Source organism: Tenrec ecaudatus, chromosome 18, assembly GCF_050624435.1.
Source record: "Tenrec ecaudatus isolate mTenEca1 chromosome 18, mTenEca1.hap1, whole genome shotgun sequence".
Lineage (NCBI taxonomy): Eukaryota > Metazoa > Chordata > Mammalia > Afrosoricida > Tenrecidae > Tenrec > Tenrec ecaudatus.
This window is the reverse complement of record NC_134547.1, coordinates 22,724,832-22,745,331: the sequence shown is the minus strand read 5'-3', so window position 1 is coordinate 22,745,331 and position 20,500 is coordinate 22,724,832. Positions and strand designations below refer to the sequence as shown.

The 20,500-nt window shown below is 40.5% G+C and overlaps 1 protein-coding gene and 1 non-coding gene across 2 annotated transcripts in view; both read left to right on the top strand.

The window, feature by feature from the left end:
• Window positions 1–20,500, top strand: part of LOC142431672 (uncharacterized) — a 107,856-nt gene that overhangs the window by 62,998 nt on the left and 24,358 nt on the right. The window contains exon 6 of the mRNA XM_075536685.1: window positions 1,240–1,978. Within this exon, the coding sequence (XP_075392800.1) occupies window positions 1,240–1,978 (739 nt within the window). The remainder of the gene's footprint in view (window positions 1–1,239; window positions 1,979–20,500) is intronic.
• Window positions 12,651–12,757, top strand: LOC142432837 (U6 spliceosomal RNA). Its single transcript, XR_012780941.1, has one exon. It is a non-coding gene; the product is annotated as a U6 spliceosomal RNA (small nuclear RNA).

Sequence of the window (20,500 nt, the reverse complement as noted above, 5' to 3'; positions counted from 1 at the left end):
GATCCACATCATATTTGACAATCACTGTGAAGTAGACAAGCTCATATCAACACATTTAAGCCAAACTGACAAAAACACTTTCCCTTAAGCAAGGGCATCTTGCTAACCCCACCTCCCTCTGAGCGTCCTCTTGAGGGCATCTGTTTTAACATCACAATGGAATGAAGCTTTGTAAGTGTCCTTAGACAATTCTTGTTTAAACTACCCCTCTCTCTTTACCAAGAGCCATTATAAGTCTTTCTCCCAGTCACCTGGAGTGTTCATTTCCCATCCCCGCTAGGACAGCTGGAGACGAAATCCAGAAATAGGGACATAAAACAAGGCACCTGAACCTTTACCTATACTTTTGTTTTGCTTCTGCCAATACCACTTGGTAATATATGTATTTTAACTTGCTTTTTCTTCTGCTTTTTGCATTCTGCCCTCCCTGAATAATATAAAAAAGGTTTGGCCAGGGAAGACAGGCACTGCATGCTGGTGGTTAGTTCCTTTGAACATCCCCATCCCTGCAGTCTGGGCTAGCCTGGTATACAGTAAATGCTTCACATCATTCTAACTGGACATTGTAATGGTCCTCTTTTACCCGAACCCACTGCAACTGTAGTAATATTGTTTCCTTCCTCTACTTCCTGCATTATATTTCTTTAATTTCTGTAAAGTTTTTGTCCACTTTTGGGGTTATATAGGTACATTTTAACTGCGTGCCATTGAATACTAGATATTACATTCACTTAAATTCTCCATTTATGTTATAAAAGTTGAACTATAGCAAAAGAAGAAAAAGAATCTTTAACATTTCATTTTCTTTCAGATCTGGAATCAATGTGTGAAACCAAGTTATTATCTCTAAAGAAGGAAGTGTATGAAATAGAATCATGTCAGAGGGATGTACTTGGACTTACGAAGCAGGGCCTGGAATACTCCAATTTTAGAGATATCTTGGACTATAGAGTGCACTTGGGAAGAAATCTGGGATATTTCAGTCCTGAATACATGCCCATATTTTCTCAACACACGTTTCTTAATCTACATCAAATAGTTAATAATGAAGAGAGACCCTATGAATGTAAAAAATGTGGAAAGGCCTTTAGCCAAAACTCACAATTTATGCAACATCAGAGAATTCATATTGGTGAAAAATCTTATGAATGTAAGGAATGTGGGAAATTTTTCAGCTGTGGCTCACATGTTACTCGACATCAAAGGATCCATACGGGTGAAAAGCCCTTTGAATGTAAGGAATGTGGAAAGACCTTCAGTTGCAACTCCTACCTTTCGCAACATCAGAGGATTCACACTGGGAATAAACCCTATGAGTGTAAGGAATGTGGGAAAGCCTTTAGTTACTGCTCAAATCTTATTGACCACCAGAGAATTCACACTGGTGAAAAACCCTATGAATGTAAAGTTTGTAGGAAAGCATTTACTAAGAGCTCACAGCTCTTTCAACATGTGCGAATTCATACAGGTGAGAAACCCTATGTGTGTAAGGAATGTGGCAAAGCCTTCACGCAAAGTTCAAAGCTTGTTCAGCATCAGAGAATCCACACTGGGGAGAAACCATATGAATGCAAGGAGTGTGGTAAAGCCTTCAGTAGTGGCTCAGCACTCACTAATCATCAGAGAATCCACACCGGGGAGAAACCCTATAATTGTACGGAATGTGGGAAGGCTTTTACCCAGAGTTCACAACTTCACCAACATCAGCGAATCCATGCTGGCGAGAAACCCTTTGAGTGTTTTCAGTGTGGGAAGGCTTTTACTCAGAATTCACAACTTTTTCAGCATCAGAGAATTCATACAGACGAAAAACCATATGAATGTAATGAGTGCGGAAAGTCCTTTAATAAATGTTCGAACCTTACTCGGCATCAGCGAACACATAACGGTGAAAAACCCTTTAACTGTACAGAATGTGGGAAGATATTTAGTAGTGGCTCAGACCTCATTCGTCATCAGGGAATTCATACTGATGGAGAATAAAACGTAAAGCTCTTTCCACCTTCTTAATCGTTTAAATTTTTAAAAATCATGTTTAAGTGTTACATTCTCCAAATATTTTTAGTCTCAAAATTTGTATTTTATGTTTTTAATGCAGAAGTTATTTCACTCTACAACATAAATCAAGGCCTCAATTAACATTTGTCCTCTTCCCTGAAACTCATATCCTTTCTAATTTACTCAATGCCATCCTTCTCGGTTGTTTTATTTACCTTCTTGCTGTTATGTTATATTATTTATGTTTGTGTTTCAGAGTTATCTTCCCTCCTGATATATGTATTTGTTGTACTTGTACCTATATGCTGTTTAGATTTTGTTGCCTTTAGTACAAGAGACTTCAAATGGTTTGTGGGAAAAATCTTACTTCATTTGATTTTTCCATGAACTTTTTGAACCCCACTTATATTTCTAAATTCTTTGTAGAATTATAATTTTGTTTTTTAAATCAGTGTTAATGCTTTTATTTCATTTTATAAATGTATACTAATAAGTAAAGAACAGAAAACACTAAAATGCCGAGATACTTGGAATGATACCAAGTACAGTTTAGTAATTTGAATTTTTTTGAGAAAATCCTATCAGATTTGGTTTATGGAATTGTAATCATGGTAGGTATGCTGTGCCTTTTATATGCTATAATATATCATATTTTCCATCTCAGTAAATATAGATATTATATTCATTCATGATGTTCATGTTGATGAACATTTTTAGCTCCCATGTTTTGTGATTATAAAAGTAGCTGATGAAGACAATCAAAATTTATTTTTGAATGTTTGCTTGCTTTTGTTTTCTTTTAAAACATTTTTGAAACCTGAAATTATCTATATATTCTTATTACAAGCTGTGTTGTTCTTTTTCATCAACAGTCCTAATCTCATTCTCATACCAGAAAGGTAACTATTGTTATCAAACATTTGTTTATCCTGCCCAATATTTTTTTTCAATTTTGCTTACATAAATACTGTTTTATTTCTTATGTACCAGAATATATAATTATGTATTGGTTTGCTGTGAAGATTCAATGAGTTAATAAATTCATTTTAAAATCATTTTAAAAATCATTTTATTGGGTGCTAGTACAACTCTTACCACAATCCATACATACATCCATTGTGTCAAGCACATTTGTACACTTGTTGCCATCATCATTCTCAAAGCATTTGCTTTCTACTTGAGCCCTTAGTATCAGCTCATTTTGCCCCTCCCTCATGAACCCTTGATAATTTATAAATTATTATTTCGTCATATCTTACATAGTCCGATGGCTCCCTTCACCTACTTTTCTGTTGTCTACCCCCCAAGGGAGGAAGTTATATGTAGATCCTTGTCATCGGTTCCCCTTTTCTACCCCACCTTCCCGGTATCCCCACTCTCAACACTGGTCCTGAAGGGATCATCTGTTCTGGATTCCCTGTGCTTCCAGTTCCGATCTGTACCTCCTCTGGTCTAGCTGGATTTGTAAGGTAGATTTGGGTTCATGATAGTGGGGTGGGGGAAGAAGCATTTAGGAACTAGAGGAAAGTTGTGTTTCATCGTTGCTACACTAAACCCTGACTGGCTCATCTCCACCCTGTGACCCTTCTGTAAGGGGATGTCCAGTTGCCTACAGATGGGTCTTAGGTCCCCAATCTGCACTCCCCTCATTCCCAATGATTTGATTTTTTGTTCTTCGATACCTGATCCTGTCGACACTTCATGATCACACAGGTTGGTGTGCTTCTTCCATGTGGACTTTGTTGCTTCTGAGTTAGATGATTGCTTGTTTACCTTAACGCCTTTATGACCCCAGATGCTGTATCTTTTGATAGCCGGGCACCATCAGCTTTCTTCACCACATTTGCTTATGCAAACATTTGTCTTCAGTGATCGTATCTGGAAGGTGAGCACCCACTGATATGATTTTTTGTTCTTTGATACCTGATACCTGATCCATTTGGAACCTTGTGACCACACAGGCTGGTGTCCTTCTTCCATGTGGGCTTTGTTGCTTCTGAGCTAGTTGGCCACTTGTTTATCTAGTACATTCTAAATACCATATATACTCGTGTATATGCTGAGTTTTTCAGCACAAAAACTGTGGTACCCCAGTGAGGTGTAACATCTCGCGGTGATTGCCATTCCTCCGCTGTTCATTCAAAGCCCCACTGACACTGAGGTCTTTGAATGTTTGTTTATTCACATCTAATTCTAACTAATCAGAGCCGTCCTATGATGTGGATGGCTCCAATTCGCAGAAGCACCCGTAGTGGTTCACCTACACCGACAGCTGAACTGGTAAGGATGTGTCTGTGGCTGCGCTCCATCTCTGCCCTCTGGTCTCTGTGTTAATTCACATCCTGCATTTCCTACCCTAGAGTCGATCAGTTTTTCTGGTTTCCCAGGTAATAATTAGGTACCTCGGCTTATACTCGGGTCGGCTTATATTCTAGTATATATGGTAATAATAATAAGGAAGGATTTTTACCATGTTGCTTGTCTCTTTCAAAATTAGAAAATTCATAATAGAAAATAATTTTTTAAATGTGGGATAAACCACATTGAGCCATAAAGCAAGCAGGGCAATAAACAAGGAAAACCATAAAAGAATTAGGGTGTCAGCAAAGACTACTAGAGAAACAAACACATTTGTCTTGGAGGAAGTACAGCCAGAATGCTCCATAGAAATGAGGATGCTAAGACTTCATCTCACGTACTTTAGATGTGTTGTCAGGAAGGACCAATCCTAGAAAAGGACATTGTGGTTGATAACAAAGAGGGTCAGTAAAAAAAGAAGACCCTCAACTAGGTGGATTGACATTGTGGCTGCAGCAGTGGGCTCAAACATAACAACTGTGAGGAGGAGATAGAAGGGCACGGCAATGCTCCTTCTGTTGTGTATAGAGTTCCTACGAGTTGAAACCAACTCAGTGGCAACTAACAGCAAACTTAACCATGGATGTGAAAAATTTGTGCACAAAACACTAATAGTGAAATGTGGTTGGAAGGGATGCCAGCCCCCCACCACTAATCACGGTTTCAGTAAGCACAATTGTACGGTTAAGATATATAAATATTATATTAAAGTCATAGAAAAGAGATTGAAATAATGGAGTCAGACACATTTCATAGTAGCATGCTCACCTCCTGGTGGATGGCCATGATCTTACCAGCCAGGTCCACACACAACGTGGCTCAAGGTGAGGTGGGGCAGGGACCCGGCAGGATTCTCGAGGAACCGGTTTCTTGCTAACCAAGGGTTATATCCACTTCAGGGGCGTGATTGCAGGTAACCACACGTCACAGGAAGGGGCAGTACCATAGGCATACACATTATAGGTAAAGGGGAATGACTGTCTCCAGATCCTACAGGTAGCACATGTCTGCTCCTACAGTGAAAGTTGCCAGCCAGATAGCAATCAGCCATGTGTTTGGAAGAGGTAACCTTTAAGGTAGCACTATTATGAGAGGATAGTGTGCAGAACAATATTAATTATGCAAATGTGAGTGGGACTCATCTCTAACTTACAAGGGTGAAGGCCTCTCTTCATCCCAGAAACCCAGCCTGCCCGACTTCTTAAAGTATGAGAATAAAGAATTCATCTGCATACACTTTTCCCAGACCTCTGCTTCCCACAGCCCTTAAAATGAGACGTGCATTCACCATCAATTTTAGTGCTCCCTCCTGCCTCCCACCTTCATCCCCCCCAACAGTTTTATTGATATATAATTTACCTATCATACCACTGAATAGTTCAATCCTTTGATCATAGCAAGGGGAATTGTATAATCACCACCACGCCAATCTCAGAGCATCCCACCCTTTGTTAGTCTGGGTAGACTAGAGAAACAAATTCATAGACACTCATATGTGTACAGGAAAGAGCTTTATATAAAGAGGAATTGTACATTAAAACATCCCAGCCCAGTCCAGGTCAAGCCCATTAGTCCATTATTAGCTCACATGTCCAGTACCAGTCTGTAAAGGCCTCTTCAGACTCATGCAACACATGCAATGACACTGAGTGCAGGAAGATCACAGGCCAGTGGGTGGAAAGTCTTGGGTGGCAGCATCTTAGTGCTAGCATTGGTCTCCATGTGGCTTCTCCAGCTCCAGGGTTCTGGCTCCATCAACATAACTCCATGTGTCTTGTCAACAGGAATGCCTCACAGGAAGTGAGTGTGTGTACCACCTCTAGCAAGTTACTTATCGCCTTATCACCTCCTAATGAGATCATCAAGTCGCAACCCGATTTACAGGCTAAACTCCATCTCTTCATTCTTAATTGTCTCAAATTGATGACAGATTATGTAACTACCACACACACCCCACACCCTACCCCTGGTTAAATTGTCTTTAAAATGAGCTGTGCAGGCCCCCTCCTCCCTCCTGCTTTATTTACTCCCAAGACCCCTTTCCCTCCCTTTTTTTCCTTTCCCCCACCCCAATTCCCTATATTCCCTTGCATCAGTAATCATGATTATGCAATGCAACCTCTCCTGTGCTTCACATCTGGGATACTCAAAAGAAAACAATAAAAAGCAAATCACACTAAGATGGTAAAGATAAGATCATATTAGTGTAAAGACAAAAATACAAATAATGCATAAGAAGAAGACTCCTGTAGTACAGATCTTCAAAAAGCCAGGGAAGCAATTTCTGTCATGGAACAACGGAGAGATACTTACACCCAGTACAAATTCAGGTCATGTCTACAGGGACGTCAACTGGCCAAGTACCTAGTTCAATCCAGCATAATCAAGATTACCATGGTCTCTGCCTAATAGTAAAGCTGTTTGGGACTCTTGCCCTTGGCTAGCTAGAGCAGATCTGCCAGCGGCTCAGTCTGACAAGACACTCCGCAGATGCATTTGGGGTTCCCACTGTCCCCCACAGCCTTCTACAAATCAGGCGCTCGTAATTTTAGTTCTGCTGCTTTCTCTTCACCACATTCGAATTTTGTGATTGCCATCTGTGGATCACAGAAGCTGAGGTGCCATCTGTGGATCACAAAAGCTGAGGTGCCATCTGTGGATCACAAAAGCTGAGGTGCCATCTGTGGATCACAGAAGCTGAGGTGCCATCTGTGGATCACAAAAGCTGAGGTGCCATCTGTGGATCACAGAAGCTGAGGTGCTTCGTCTGTGTGAGCTTGCTTGACTCCTTGCTTGATGGCTGCTTGTTTGAACACAAGCCTTTAAGACCACCGACACTATTCCGATAGCCGAGCACCATCTACTTTCTTCACCACACTTTGCTGTAGCACCCTTATTTTCATATTACCCTTTTTTCTAGGTGCTCTGTATCCTCTATTTTCCCACCCAGCCTTTTTTCCTTCTAAGCTGCATTTTCTGTCATCCAAACTTGGTTGTCCTTTTCATGGTATAACTGTCTCAAAGAACTCATCCATTCTGACACTCCATGTTGTTCACAACTGGTCTCTTTCCCAACAGCTATAATGTGAACTGCTAATACTACTGTGTTTTGTTGTTTACAGTCATAATCTAAGGAAATGGTGGATTTCATTAGCGCTTATTAAAAAATAGAGATGTAATATTTTTCCTATCTCCTAAATTCTATCTAGCAAATCAAGATCTCTTTAAGTCCTAATTATGTTCCTTGATTGCCTTCTTTTATCTAGATCATCAGTCATTTATCTTGTAACTAACTATCCTAGCATGATAAACTCCTTGATGATTACTCACCTAGTAACATCTTGTTAAAATTCAGATTCAAATTCAGTAGGTCTACAATGGTCTCAGTAGGTCTGAGGTTCTGCATGTCTAAAAAGCTCTCTGATGAGACTGGAGAACCACACATTTGAACAGAAAGATGCTAAATGGCATTTATCCCCATTTCTCTGTAACAGGGACTGGCAAACAATGGCTACTTGTTTTGGTAAATCAGAACAAAGCCACATTTATATATTTACATATTGTCTGTAACTGTTTTAGCATTATAATAGCAGAGTTGAGTAGTGACAAAGATTGTATGTCCCACAAAAGTATTAATATTTACTTTCTTGCCTTTGGAAAAAAGTTTGCTACTTCTGCTCAATAACATCATTTTAAATTTTCTCTATAATACAATATAAAATTATTTCTCTCTGTACTCTATGACTAATGTTCCATTCCGTTTGTGTCCATCATGTGAATCTTCTCCCAACTCCACGTGGACCACCAAGAGGACCTGAGGTGAGCACACTACCATGTGTCTGACTCCTTTATTTTATTCTCTCTTATCCTTCCTATCTTCTATGCCATTACTATGATCTTTATATATTATAATGGTACAATTGTGCCTACAGACCCTTTGGTTGTTAGAGGCTGATATCCTCTGACATTGGGTTCTGCCACTCGTAGGACCTCTCGTTTTAATATGTCTTGTTTCGCTGTTTTCAAAATTTTTCTTGCAAAAAAGTATACCAGTCAGACCTGCATGGAGCTGTGTATGGCTGGATTCCAGCCCATAATGCACTCATCGGACTCTGCTGAAACAGGACAATTTTAGGCTGTTCATTGTCCATGTCCAGTATGAAGAAATTACAGAAGAGACCTTCACCCATATTCCATAGCATTAAAACGCAGGAATAAAGGGTCTGGCAGAAACGCTGTGGTTCTCAGTCATAGGCAGCATCTCTAACCCATTCTCCATCCCCACCTAGCGTAACAGGACACCCTGACTTCTCCAGACGTCTCACAGAAGCCTTCCCCCTCTCCTCTGTTCTGCTGGTGCCACAGCCAATGGGGGGGAGCGCAGGCTCCTTTGAGACATAATAATTTGGGATTCCTTTGTTCACTCTGTCTTCACCTTCTTGTGTGGCTGCACATCCATCCCTGTCTCTTCCTCTCTCTAGCTCTCCCTTTCTTACTTTCAGTTAGTCTCTCTTTACTGTCTTCAAATTTCCCCTCACTCTGATCCCTTGACTCTCTTGCCATTCTAAACACCTTTTATAAACCTGTTAATTAAAACCCACACTCTGGGCCCACTTTCCTTTTATTCCCATTCTAACAGAAAATAAGCAATTAGCCAAAGGGATGGCATGTTAAGAAGCTATCAAAGGGGCATCAGGTGTAGCTGGGGTCACCGCTGGAAGTTGGGGGTGGAAGGGGTGTCTGGGTGGGCACAGTTGTGAATCCCCAGCTCTGAGAACTCAACAAAAATGCAGTAGAAGGCTTTTCAGCAGGTTTATGCGGGACCAGCTTCCCTAAACCGAATGGGTGTAACTGAAGGTGTAACTGAAGGGTAAATAAAAGAGACACCAGACCAGATAACGCATGTGTTAAATGCTCACCTTCATAGTCAGGACTTCAGGAGTCAGGGCTGAGTAGAGAGCTTGTAATGTAATCTCACATGCTTACATAATCTGGACATGCAGACCACAGTAAGCACATAGGTAACAGGAAGGGGTTGTACAATAAACAATACACAAAACAGGAGGGGGACAAGCTTGAGGTAATAAGGTGGCCAGATGTTCACATTGGTACAGCGGGACACCATTGATAAAACTCATATCCTGGTGAAATAGCCACATGGCAGCCGAAAACCGTATATCCTAGTTTGTCGTGCATTCTTTCCAAAAATCGGGACTTTCCAAAAATGCCATGGGACGCAGGACAAATTTGCTTAAAATCAGGACTTTCCTGCCCAAAGCGGGACATCTGGTCACCTTAAGGAGGCACTAGGGACATATATGTGACAGGAAGGCACAAATGTAACAAGATGGGCAAGTTCTAGAATCAAAATGGCACCTTGGTCATCTGACCTTAGGTTGGCTTGAATTTAGGTGTCTTTGGGTTCTCCTTCAGGGGAACAATCCATTGTCCTTATTAGGAGGGAGAGTCCTATTCAGGGTGGGACAGACAACCCTCCAAGGGTTTAGTCAATGACTATATGTGTTTGCAAACATCACCTTGAATTTGGCATTATTATGGGGGGCCATTGTGGGGAATAACTTTTACTTAGGAGAATGTGAGTGGGACACATCTCTAACCCACCAATGGGAAGGTTTCCTCCCTGAAAGCCTTGGCCTCCCAGACTCCTTAACATATGAATGTTGAAAGTTTGTCCTCGTACACTCTCTTCCAGGTTGTTTCCCACACAGGTTTAATAGATGACAATGATATTTATCGATGGGAATTATTTTATTGGTCCTCCTGACACACTTTATGAAGGTGGTGTTTTTATGGCTCATCTCACCTTCCCAAAGATTATCCCCTATGGCCTCCTAAAATGAAATTCATTACAGAAATCTGGCTCTCAAATGTTGATAAAAATGGTGATGTACATATTTCTATTCCTCATGAGCCTGGTTTTGAAAAGCCAGAGGAACGTTGGCTCCCCATCTACACCATGGAAGCCATCATGAATAGCGTCATTCTTATTCTGGCAGACCCTACTGAGGAGTCACCTGCTAATGGGGACACTGCAAAAGAATGGAGGGAAAACAGAAATGGAGAATTCAGAAGGAAAGTTTCCTGCTGCATAAGAAAAAGTCAAGAGACAGCTTCTGAGTGACATTTATTCAGCAGCTAGTAACTTCACTTATTTAAGAGTCTCCAATTGAGAAACATGGCACTGAGTTTCCCCTGCACTCAACCCACCCATTGCTGGACATCTGTTGGAACAAGTTGGCAAACACTGGGCAGCAATGAAACATGCCAGTTATCGACGCTGATAAGAGCCTTAACAAGTGGCCAACTTACAGATGAGTATGCATTTTGAATTTTAATGAGCAGTTTTAACCTTCACGAAGAATTGTAAAGATGTGTACCTGCCACAACTTGATTCAGATAATATGTATACTGCTCATGTACATCCACAAATACACTTTGTACCAAATAATTCTTTCTTGTAGAATAATAATCATGTAAATTCTTAAAGATTTTAGCAGAATTCCTTTTCCTATCCATCATTTCTTAACAGTTTTAAAAGACTCCTTATACTTTAAGGCTTAAACCATGTAAGATGAAAAGTAATTAGGATTTGAAAGTTTCCACTTAATTTCCTTTTAAATCAGTGAGGCCTCATTAAAACCTTTTCATTTACTACACTTTTGTATCTTCTTTGTTCTGGAACCGTCCCCTTTGTTTTCCATTCTCTCTGTCTCCTCAAATCACTGGTTCAAATCCTGAAATATGTACAAAGCAACTACTTGACTTTTTAATGACCACTTCAGAGAGTGGTCATCACTAGGTGCTTTGTCCTTTTTGTACTCTACTTGTACCCTGTGGGTTACAGGAAGGGTTTCCCCAAGTTGCCCCCTGCCCCCAAAATATATGCCAAACCTAAGATGCTGCTTGCCAGGGCATGGTGGGAGGTCAGCTGCTTAGAGGTATTCTCCCTGAGGGCACTCAGCCCTATAGAGCAACTAGACGCTATTGTCTGTCCCACCATAGGTGGGGCTCACTCCCTGCTAAGGATGGTAGATTGCTTTCCTGAAGGAGAGCTCAGAATAAGTCACGCCAGCTCAAGGACAACCAAGGTTAGGCTGCCATCTTGAATCTACAAGCCACTCATCTTGTCATATTGATACTCCTAGTCCCTCCCCTTCCTATTGCATGTACACCCCAAGATGGCCCCCTTCCCATTGCTTGTATTGCCAATGGCACTACAACAGGTATGTGGTTACTGTAATCAGGGGGGCTTGCACGCCCCCTAAGGATATCAGCCTTGGTTAGAAATATTGTGTCCCCCTGCCTATCTTCTCCCACCTCCACGTGGACCACTAAGAGGGGCTGAGGTGAGCATGCTACCATGAAATGTGTCTGACTCCTTTATTTTTTCTCTCCTATCTTCTATGACTTTATTATAATCTTTATGTATTATAGCCATACAGTTGCACTTACAGACCTCACATGGTTGTTAAAGGCTGGTTTACTCTAACAGCACCCATTCTCTCCCATTGGATGTAGCAATGCTCTTTTTGGCTTTTGAGAGCTCTTGAACCCAGTCATGACCCTCAAGAACTAAAGAGTTGGTTCTGAATTCAATGTACCCTAAGCAATTCAGAATTCTAAATGCCACCTTCCTCTTCCCCAGCACTCCTCCAGCTGCTTAATCTTAAGGCTGGATAAATAAAGCATGTACAAGGGAGCGGGGAGGGGGGAGGGAGGGGAAAAAAAGGACCTGATACAAAGGGCTTACGTGGAGAGCAAAAGCTTTGAGAATGATTGGGGCAGGGAATGTGCGGATGTGCTTTATACAACTGATGTATGTATATGTATGGATTGTGGTAAGAGTTGTATGAGCCCCTAATAAAATGTAAAAAAAGAAAAGAAGAGGAAAAAAAAGAAAATGATTAGGGCAAAGAATGTATAGATGTGCTTTATACAATTGATGTATGTATATGTATGGATTGTGATAAGAGTTGTATGAACCCGTAATAAAATGTTTTTAAAAAATAAAAATAAAATAAAGCATGTACAACTATATGCTTTCGACTTATCGTCTGAATTTGCTATTACAAATGCTGTTTAGCCTCCAACCCTTCCCATAGCCCTTCCTCCTTCTTTGCCTCTATTCTCTACTGCAGGTCCCCCCTCACCTATTGTACAAAGAAATTGCGATGTATAGTCTCATGTAATTTGATTTTGGAATTCTGCCACCTTATGTAGTCAGTTCTTCCAAAATACCATTCCCCCCCCCCCCCAATTAAAAAAGAAAACTGGTGCTCACTTCGGCGGCACATATACTAAAATTGGAACGATACAGAGAAGATCAGCATGGTCCCTGCGCAAGGGTGACACGCAAATTCGTGAAGCATTGCATATTTAAAAATAATAAAAGTTGTCAAAGGAAATAATAAAATCCAAATCCACAGGACGGTACAGTTTCAGAGTTTACATTCTGAACACCCAGTTTGCACAAGACTGTGGATGACAGTGGAAGCTTAAAATCCATTTGCACGGTCCACACGCGGATTAAACCCCTGGTGAATTCCCTTTGACCATAGACCAGGGATGTGAATAGCCTTGTATTCCGAGTCACGGAACTCAGAGCACAGTGGAAAGTACATTACTGCAGATGTAATTAGAATAAATAGCACACCAGCCTGGGTGATCATGAGGTGTTGAAGGGATCTGGTATGAGGCATCAAAAAACAAAAAATCTATCACTGTGTGCTCATCTCCCAGATACGATCACTGAACACAAAGCGGGTGCATAAGCAAATGTGGTGAAGAAAGTTGATGGTGCCTGGCTTTCAAAAGATACAGCATCTGGGGTCTTAAAGGCTTGAAGATAAACGAGCAGCCATCTAGCTCAGAGGAACAAAGCCCGCATGGAAGAAACACACCAGCCTGTGTGATCACGAGTTGTCAATGGGATCAGGTATCAGGCATCAAAGAACAAAAAGCCAAATCATTGTGAATGAGGGGGAGTGCAGAGTGGGGACCCAAAACCTATCTGTAGAAGGGTCTCAAGGAGGAAATGAGCCAGTCAGGACGCAGTGTAGCAATGATGAAACATACAACTTTCCTCTAGTTCCTAAACATTTCTTCCACCCCCGCCACCACCCCCACTATCATGATCCTAGTTCTACCTTACAAATCTGGCTAGACCAGAGCATGTACACTGGTACAGATAGGAACTGGAAACACTGGGAATCCAGGGCAGATAATCCCTTCAAGACCAGTGCTGAGAGTGGCGTTACCGGGAAGGTGGGGTAGAAAAGGGGAAACAATTAGAAGGATCTATAAATAACCTCCTCCCTGGGAGATGGACAACAGAAAAGTAGGTGAAGGGAGACGTCGGACAGTGTAAGATCTGACAAAATAATAATAATTCATAAATTATCAAGGGTTCATGAGGAGGAGGAATCAGGGGGGGAGGGGAAAAATGAGGAGCTGATATCAAGGGCTCAAGCAGAAAGCAAATGTTTTGAGAATGATGATGGCAACAAATGTACAAATGTGCTTGGCACAATGGATGGATGTATGGATTGTGATGAGAGTTGTACAAGCTCCCAATAAAATTATTAAAAATAAAAATTTAAGAATATATTAAAACTTTTAAAATAAATGAATAAAATAAAAAATAACACTTTATCATATAATCGCCCCTTTTGATCCATTTAAAATTTGCTCTCGTTTTGAATACTTTTCTGCTTTCTTTTTGATTGGGGTTTTCCTTTGGTACTGTGGTTGTTTTGCTTGCTTGTCCACTTTTCGCTGTGTTTGTCTGCACGTGAGACCCACCCGGAATAGGCAAAGCTCTAGAAACAGGAGCGCATCGCTGGTCTCCTGCAGGGTATTACAGAGGAAGGTGTGCAGAAACGAGAAGCTGCTGCCAATGAGCGCAAGAAGAACATGTCCTAACATTGATTGCGGTGATGATTGCACAACTCCTTTCATATGACTGAACTATGAATTGTATGACATATTAGTTATATGCCAGTACACTGTTAAACAATAAACAGAAAAATCGAAGTTTTCCAAAGAAATAACTACAATATATATGAATATTGATATAACCAAGAAATACATGGCAGCTGTAGGAATCGGGCCAAAATGGCCACAACAAGATATCAAGGGTTACCTTGATAAGAGGTCATAGTTGAAGTTTATTGACTGATGAGTGGAAATGGGATAGTGGGAAAGGAAGTGCATACTAAAAAAAAACATACTTTTTTCCTCAATGAAAACTTTTAAGAGTTGTATGAGTCCCTTTAAGAGTTTTATGAGTCCCTAATAAAATGTAAAAAAAGAAAAGAGGAGAAAAAAAAAGAAAATGATTGGGGCAAAGAATGTACAGATGTGCTTTACACAATTGATGTATGTATATGTATGGACTGTGATAAGAGTTGTATGAGCCCCTAATAAATTGTTTTTAAAAATTTTTTTAAAAGAAAACTTAAAAAAAATTTTTGTGGTAAATTTTCAATTATAAACATTTTTGCATTTTAAATATACAACTCAATGATATTAATCGTATGCAAATTCTAACTGGATTAAAAGGAAAACAATTTTAAAATCAAAGGTGTAGTATAGTCAACAGAGCACAGCTAAGTATTAAGTCAAATGAAGACCGGACAGGAGGTTAATTAGCTAACTGATAAGGAGGAAAAGTAGCAAAAGAGCAATAAAATATAGATTTCAGGGTAGTTAAGACCTATTGATGAGAAAGAAATAATAAAAATTCACCAACTCCTGGCTAGGTTCATGCAGTCAAATCCAGAATTGCTTCTCAAATCCAATAAAGGCATGACGATTCTGTTTCCAAAAGTATCTCTGTGGGTAATGAAATCCACTTACAACACCCCAACCATTTCTTCTACTTGAACAAATTCTACTTGAATGTTTTTAACCATCTTATCATTTTCCTCTGACTTTTGAAGCAAGATTTTATTTTGAAGACTCTACTTTGTGGAATTTAAAGAAATGTCTTAAATAGCACATTAAGACAATTAGCTTGTTTAAAAGCCTACATATTATATAAACTATGCAGCACCTAGCAGACTATCTCCGTAAATTTAAGGTAAAATGTTTTTTTATTTAATATTTCATAATTAATTCTCCCCAAACTGACCTAGAGATTCATTTCAACCTCAATCTAAATCATAACAGTAATTTGAGGGAGAGAAATATTAATAAGATGGTTCTAAAATGCAAATACAAATTTTCAATGGAACAAAATGTACTCTATCATATATCCAGTCCAAAGATATACTATAGTAGGTAGTAGGGAGCCCTGATGGGATAGTGTTTACACATTGGTCTGTGACCTAAATGGTCAGTGGTTCGAAACCATCAGCAGCAACTTTCTCCTCCTGTAAATAGTCACAGTCTCAAAAATCCAAAAGGAGTTACTATGAGTCAGCATTGACTCAATGGCAGGAAGCTTGGTGTTGCATAGTAGGGAGTGAGTTAACTGTCAGAAGTACCTCAGGCATTTTAGGTCTAATAAAGAAGAAGATGTTACTTCAGGTGTATTACCAGGTATTGTACATGGGGACAAACCCTTACACCAAGAGAGCATCCACAAGCAAACAATGGCAGGGGAAGAGGACAAGAGAACTCTGGAGCGAAGGGTGGGAGGCTTTATGTTTATAGGCAACATCTCTCAGCAGCAAAACTGAGTCTCGGAGAGTTCTGAAGGGCGGCCGTAGCCTGGGGTCTTCACAACTACAGTTTATCCTAGCTGTGGCTAGCAGATATTGGGCACATTTTACAGGCAGCATATTAAAAATCGGAAGGCTATAAATGGCCAAAAAAAGTACTTATTTGGACTATTTAAAAAGAAAACTGATGTGTAAAAGTTGGATTTGGTAATAGTAGGCTTCTAAAATAAAATATGTGAATAGAATAATTGGCTTTGATATGAAGAAAGAAGGCACTTGCTATGCTGAACTGTAAGTTGGGGGGGAGCAAGAAAGCTCATATGGAAGAAGTCTTGGGCCCTTGAGGGAAGCTTCTGGGTCATATCTCAGAGGTGTGATTTCCTAAGCATCCTGCTTCCTGCCAGACAATCCCTCAGTTACCTGAACACAGCAAGCCTCTCTTCGATCCTCTGTCAACCTTCCTTGTCCTAATAAGGAGATCACAGCTGGGGTAGAATTGGAGAATCCTTCTTGCAAGAAAGACATAGGACTATGGAAGTCATACCGGATATGACCTCCCCTCCCTGGTAGAACAAGGAAAAGCAGCCACTACAAGAAGGACCAGAGAAAGACGGAGGAGAGAAAGCCCTTTGGAGTCACAGCCCATTGAAGCTGCCCATTCACAACTCTCATTCCATTCCAACTCAAACCATTCCTTTGGGAACAGGGACCCAAAATTCAATTCAGTTGGTTACTTGAAATAAGCAATTCACAATGAAAGAGATGTTCCTGGGGGTATAACTGGGGGGCCAGTTAACTTTACCTGCTGAAATCAGTTTACTGCAATTCTCCTACATTGTTTCTCTGTATAAATCCATCTGACCAGAGTCCAGGCATTCCATTCCTCCCTGATCATTAACCCCTGAAACAACAAACATGGGTTCACATGGAAGGAGAAAAGAAAAAGATGGTATTAGAGGAGTGGGGAGGGAACTCTAAAGAAAATAGAGATTAGTGAGCAAATTAAAGGGGTTGGGATCCTATTATATAAGCAGATGGCTTATCTCTTGTGTACAGAGAAATCAGATGAACCAGTAAGTATCCAGCTTAATACCTGGCACATAGTAAAATCTTCTAATAGACAAGCATGTACCTTACTGGGGTTATTCCTAGATATCAACATTTTGGGTAGCTTTTATTATTTTATTTTATTGAAAATTGATTTATTATTATTATTTTAAATTAATAAATATTTTTATTGGGGCTCATACAACTCTTATCACAATCCATACATACATCAATTGAGCAAAGCACCCTTATACATTTGTTGCCCTCATCATTTTTTTTCTTTTTTTATATTTTATTAGGGACTCACACAACTCTTATCACAATCCATACATGTACATACATTAATTGTATAAAGCACATCCATACATTCCCCGCCCCAATCATTCTCAAAGCATTCGCTCTCCACTTAAGCCCTTTGCATCAGGTCCTCTTTTTTTTCCCCCTCCCTCTTATTATTCTTTAACATTTTATTAGGGACTCATACAACTCTTATCAGAATCCATACATACCTCAATTGTGTAAAGCACATCTGTACATTTTTTGTCCTCATCATTTTCAAAGCATTTTCTCTCCACTTAAGTCCTTTGCATCAAGTCCTCTTTTTCCTCCACCCTCATGAGCCCTTAATAATTTATAAATTATTATTTTGTCCTATCTTGCCCTGTCTGAAGTCTCCCTTCACACCTTTTTCTGTTGTCCATCCCCCAGGGAGGAGGTCACACGTAGGTCCTTGTAATCGGTTCTCTTTCCAACCCACTCACCCTCCCAGTACCGCCCCTCACACCCCTGGTCCTGGAGGTATCATCCGCCCTGGATTCCCTGTGCCTCCAGCTCCTATCTGCGCCAGTTTACATCCTCTGCTCTATCCAGACTTGCAAGGTAGAATTCGGATCATGATAGTGGGAGTAGGTGGGGGGGGGAGGAAGCATTTAGGAACTGGAGGAAAGCTGTATTCTTCATCGATGCTACATCGCACCCTGACTGACTCATCTCCTCTCCTAAACCCCTCTGCAAGGGGATCTCCAGTGGCCCATAAATGGGCCTTGGGTCTCCACTGCACTTCCTCCTTCATTCACTATGGCAAGATTTTTGTTTTCTGATGATGCCTTATACCTGATCCCTTCGACACCTCATGATCGCACAGGCTAGTGTGCTTCTTCCAACAAATTGCTTCTGAACTAGATGGCCGCTTGTTTACTTTCAAGCATTTAAGACCCCAGACACTATCTCTTTTGATAGCCAGGCACCATCAGCTTTCTTCGCCACATTTGCTTATGAACCCGTTTGTCCTCAGCGATTGTATCATGGGGGTGTGCACCCAATGATATGATTTTTAGTTCTTTGATGCCTGATAACTGATCCCTTCGGAACCACGAGATCACACAGGCTGGTGTGTTCTTCCATGTGGGCTTTGTTGCTTCTGAGCTAGATGGCCACTTGTTTATCTTCAAGCCTTTAAGACCCCAGACACTATCTCTTTTGATAGCCGTGCACCATCAGCTTTCTTCACCACATTTGCTTGTTCACCCACGTTGGCTTCAGCGGTTGTCAGGAGGATGAGCATCATAGAATGGCAATTTAATAGAAGAAAATATTCATGCATTGAGGGAGTGCTTGAGTAGAGGTCCAAGGTCCTTCCGCCATTTGGGTAGCTTTTAAAAATAGGCTTTTATCCCCCAAAATCTTCCACATCTGTTGTCTGTATGAACAGAGCCTACTGATTTCTGTATGTTAATTTTATACCTTCCTAAGTCTCTCACTAATTTCACTGGTTTTGTCTACAAGATGTGCCTGCTGCCCATATTGTTGAAGAGCCCCCAGAGAGAGTGTAAAAAAAAAGTACAAATACAGAATCCTACTGGCTGAAATTAATTTGTAACCCCCAGATCAAAAGTTATAATGCTTTCTTCATAGTCATGTACAGATATGTGTGGAACAGCAAAACAATTTTTCAGCTGAGGTTGAACAAGGCAATGCTTTTTTTCCTTCTCAATACGTACTAAACAAATATTCTTTCCATAGTGAATGTTCACATTTTTTGTGTTTTATTGATCCCGCTGCTTTAAAATGACCCCAAGTATAATGCTAAAGTACTATCCAGTGTTCGTACACACAAGAAGGCTGAGAGGTGCTTTACTGAGAAAATATTGTGTATTAGGTAAGCTAACACTACTAGACACGAGACACTGTTGTTGGCCAGCAGTTCAATGCTAATGAGTCAACAACATAAACATATCATGTAAGATGCCTTTAAAGGGAAACACAAAAAACAAAGTTATATGTGATAAAAATATTGTGACCGGAGGTTGAGTTTTACTAATTAAGTGTTCTAGGTGACTTTATAAAGTGATTTTATAAAGCATGTGGAGCCCCAGTGGTTCAGTGGGCGACACACTGAACTGCTAACCACAAGGTCAATGGTTCAAACCCACAAGCCACCCCTCAGGAGGAAGATAAAATTGTCTACTCTCATAAAGATTTAAATCTCTGAAGCCCAAAGGGGAAGTCACTGAGTCAGAATGGCAGTGAGTTTTGTTGTTTTTTTTTAACAGCCTTACATCATTTATTGTTAAACTTGATTAGGAAGCAAAAAAACAAGGAATAAACCAGATTATTTGCCAATAGAAGTTCAAGTCATCAGATGGGGACAAAATTTGAGCCTGGGAAAATGTGGCCATGCATGCTGCCCTTCAGGGGGCTCCTTACAGCCCCAGCTTGGTTCTTCTTCAATGTCTTCTCTTGGAGTTGTACCTGACTTTATTACCAGTTTTCATTCGAATCCATTGGGGATTGGGCCGGTTCTGCTTCTGTTTCTTGGCCAGGAATCTCTTGATCCTGAAAGTCTTATGAGATGACATGAAGTTGGAGCACCACCACACTCGGGGTGGCAGAGAAACGGAGAGAGGGAGAGAACGGAAGTGCCGGCAGTGAGTTTTTTTATAAGCTACAAATGAGAATTGACTCTGTGTTTGTGCACAGTTGTATGTGTGTATAAATCATTATATACCCTTCACGTTTGGCAAACATTTTAAATCTGACACTGTTGCTCCCAGAAAGAAAACAACCTAGACCCCCAACAAGTACAAAAGAAAAGTTTTATTCCCTACACAGGGACCATCAGCCCTCTCGAGAGGAGACTGAGCGGTGTCCAATTTACTTTTCCAAAGGTTTTTATACTGTTGCAATGTGCAGGTTCGCAAGCAAGCAGAGTACAGAAGCAGGATATTGTGGTTAGCCATTCTTAGTCAAACAATAATTGCCCTCAGTTGAATAATCATCGCTCTGGTCATTCTTCCAAGCCTTCTGAACATGCATTTCCTTTGGTACATTCCATTGCACTTGTCAGCACAGCCTGCCTCCCTAACATCAGCTAGTTCATTTACACCTAATTCATTTATAGTTCATAATGGCTT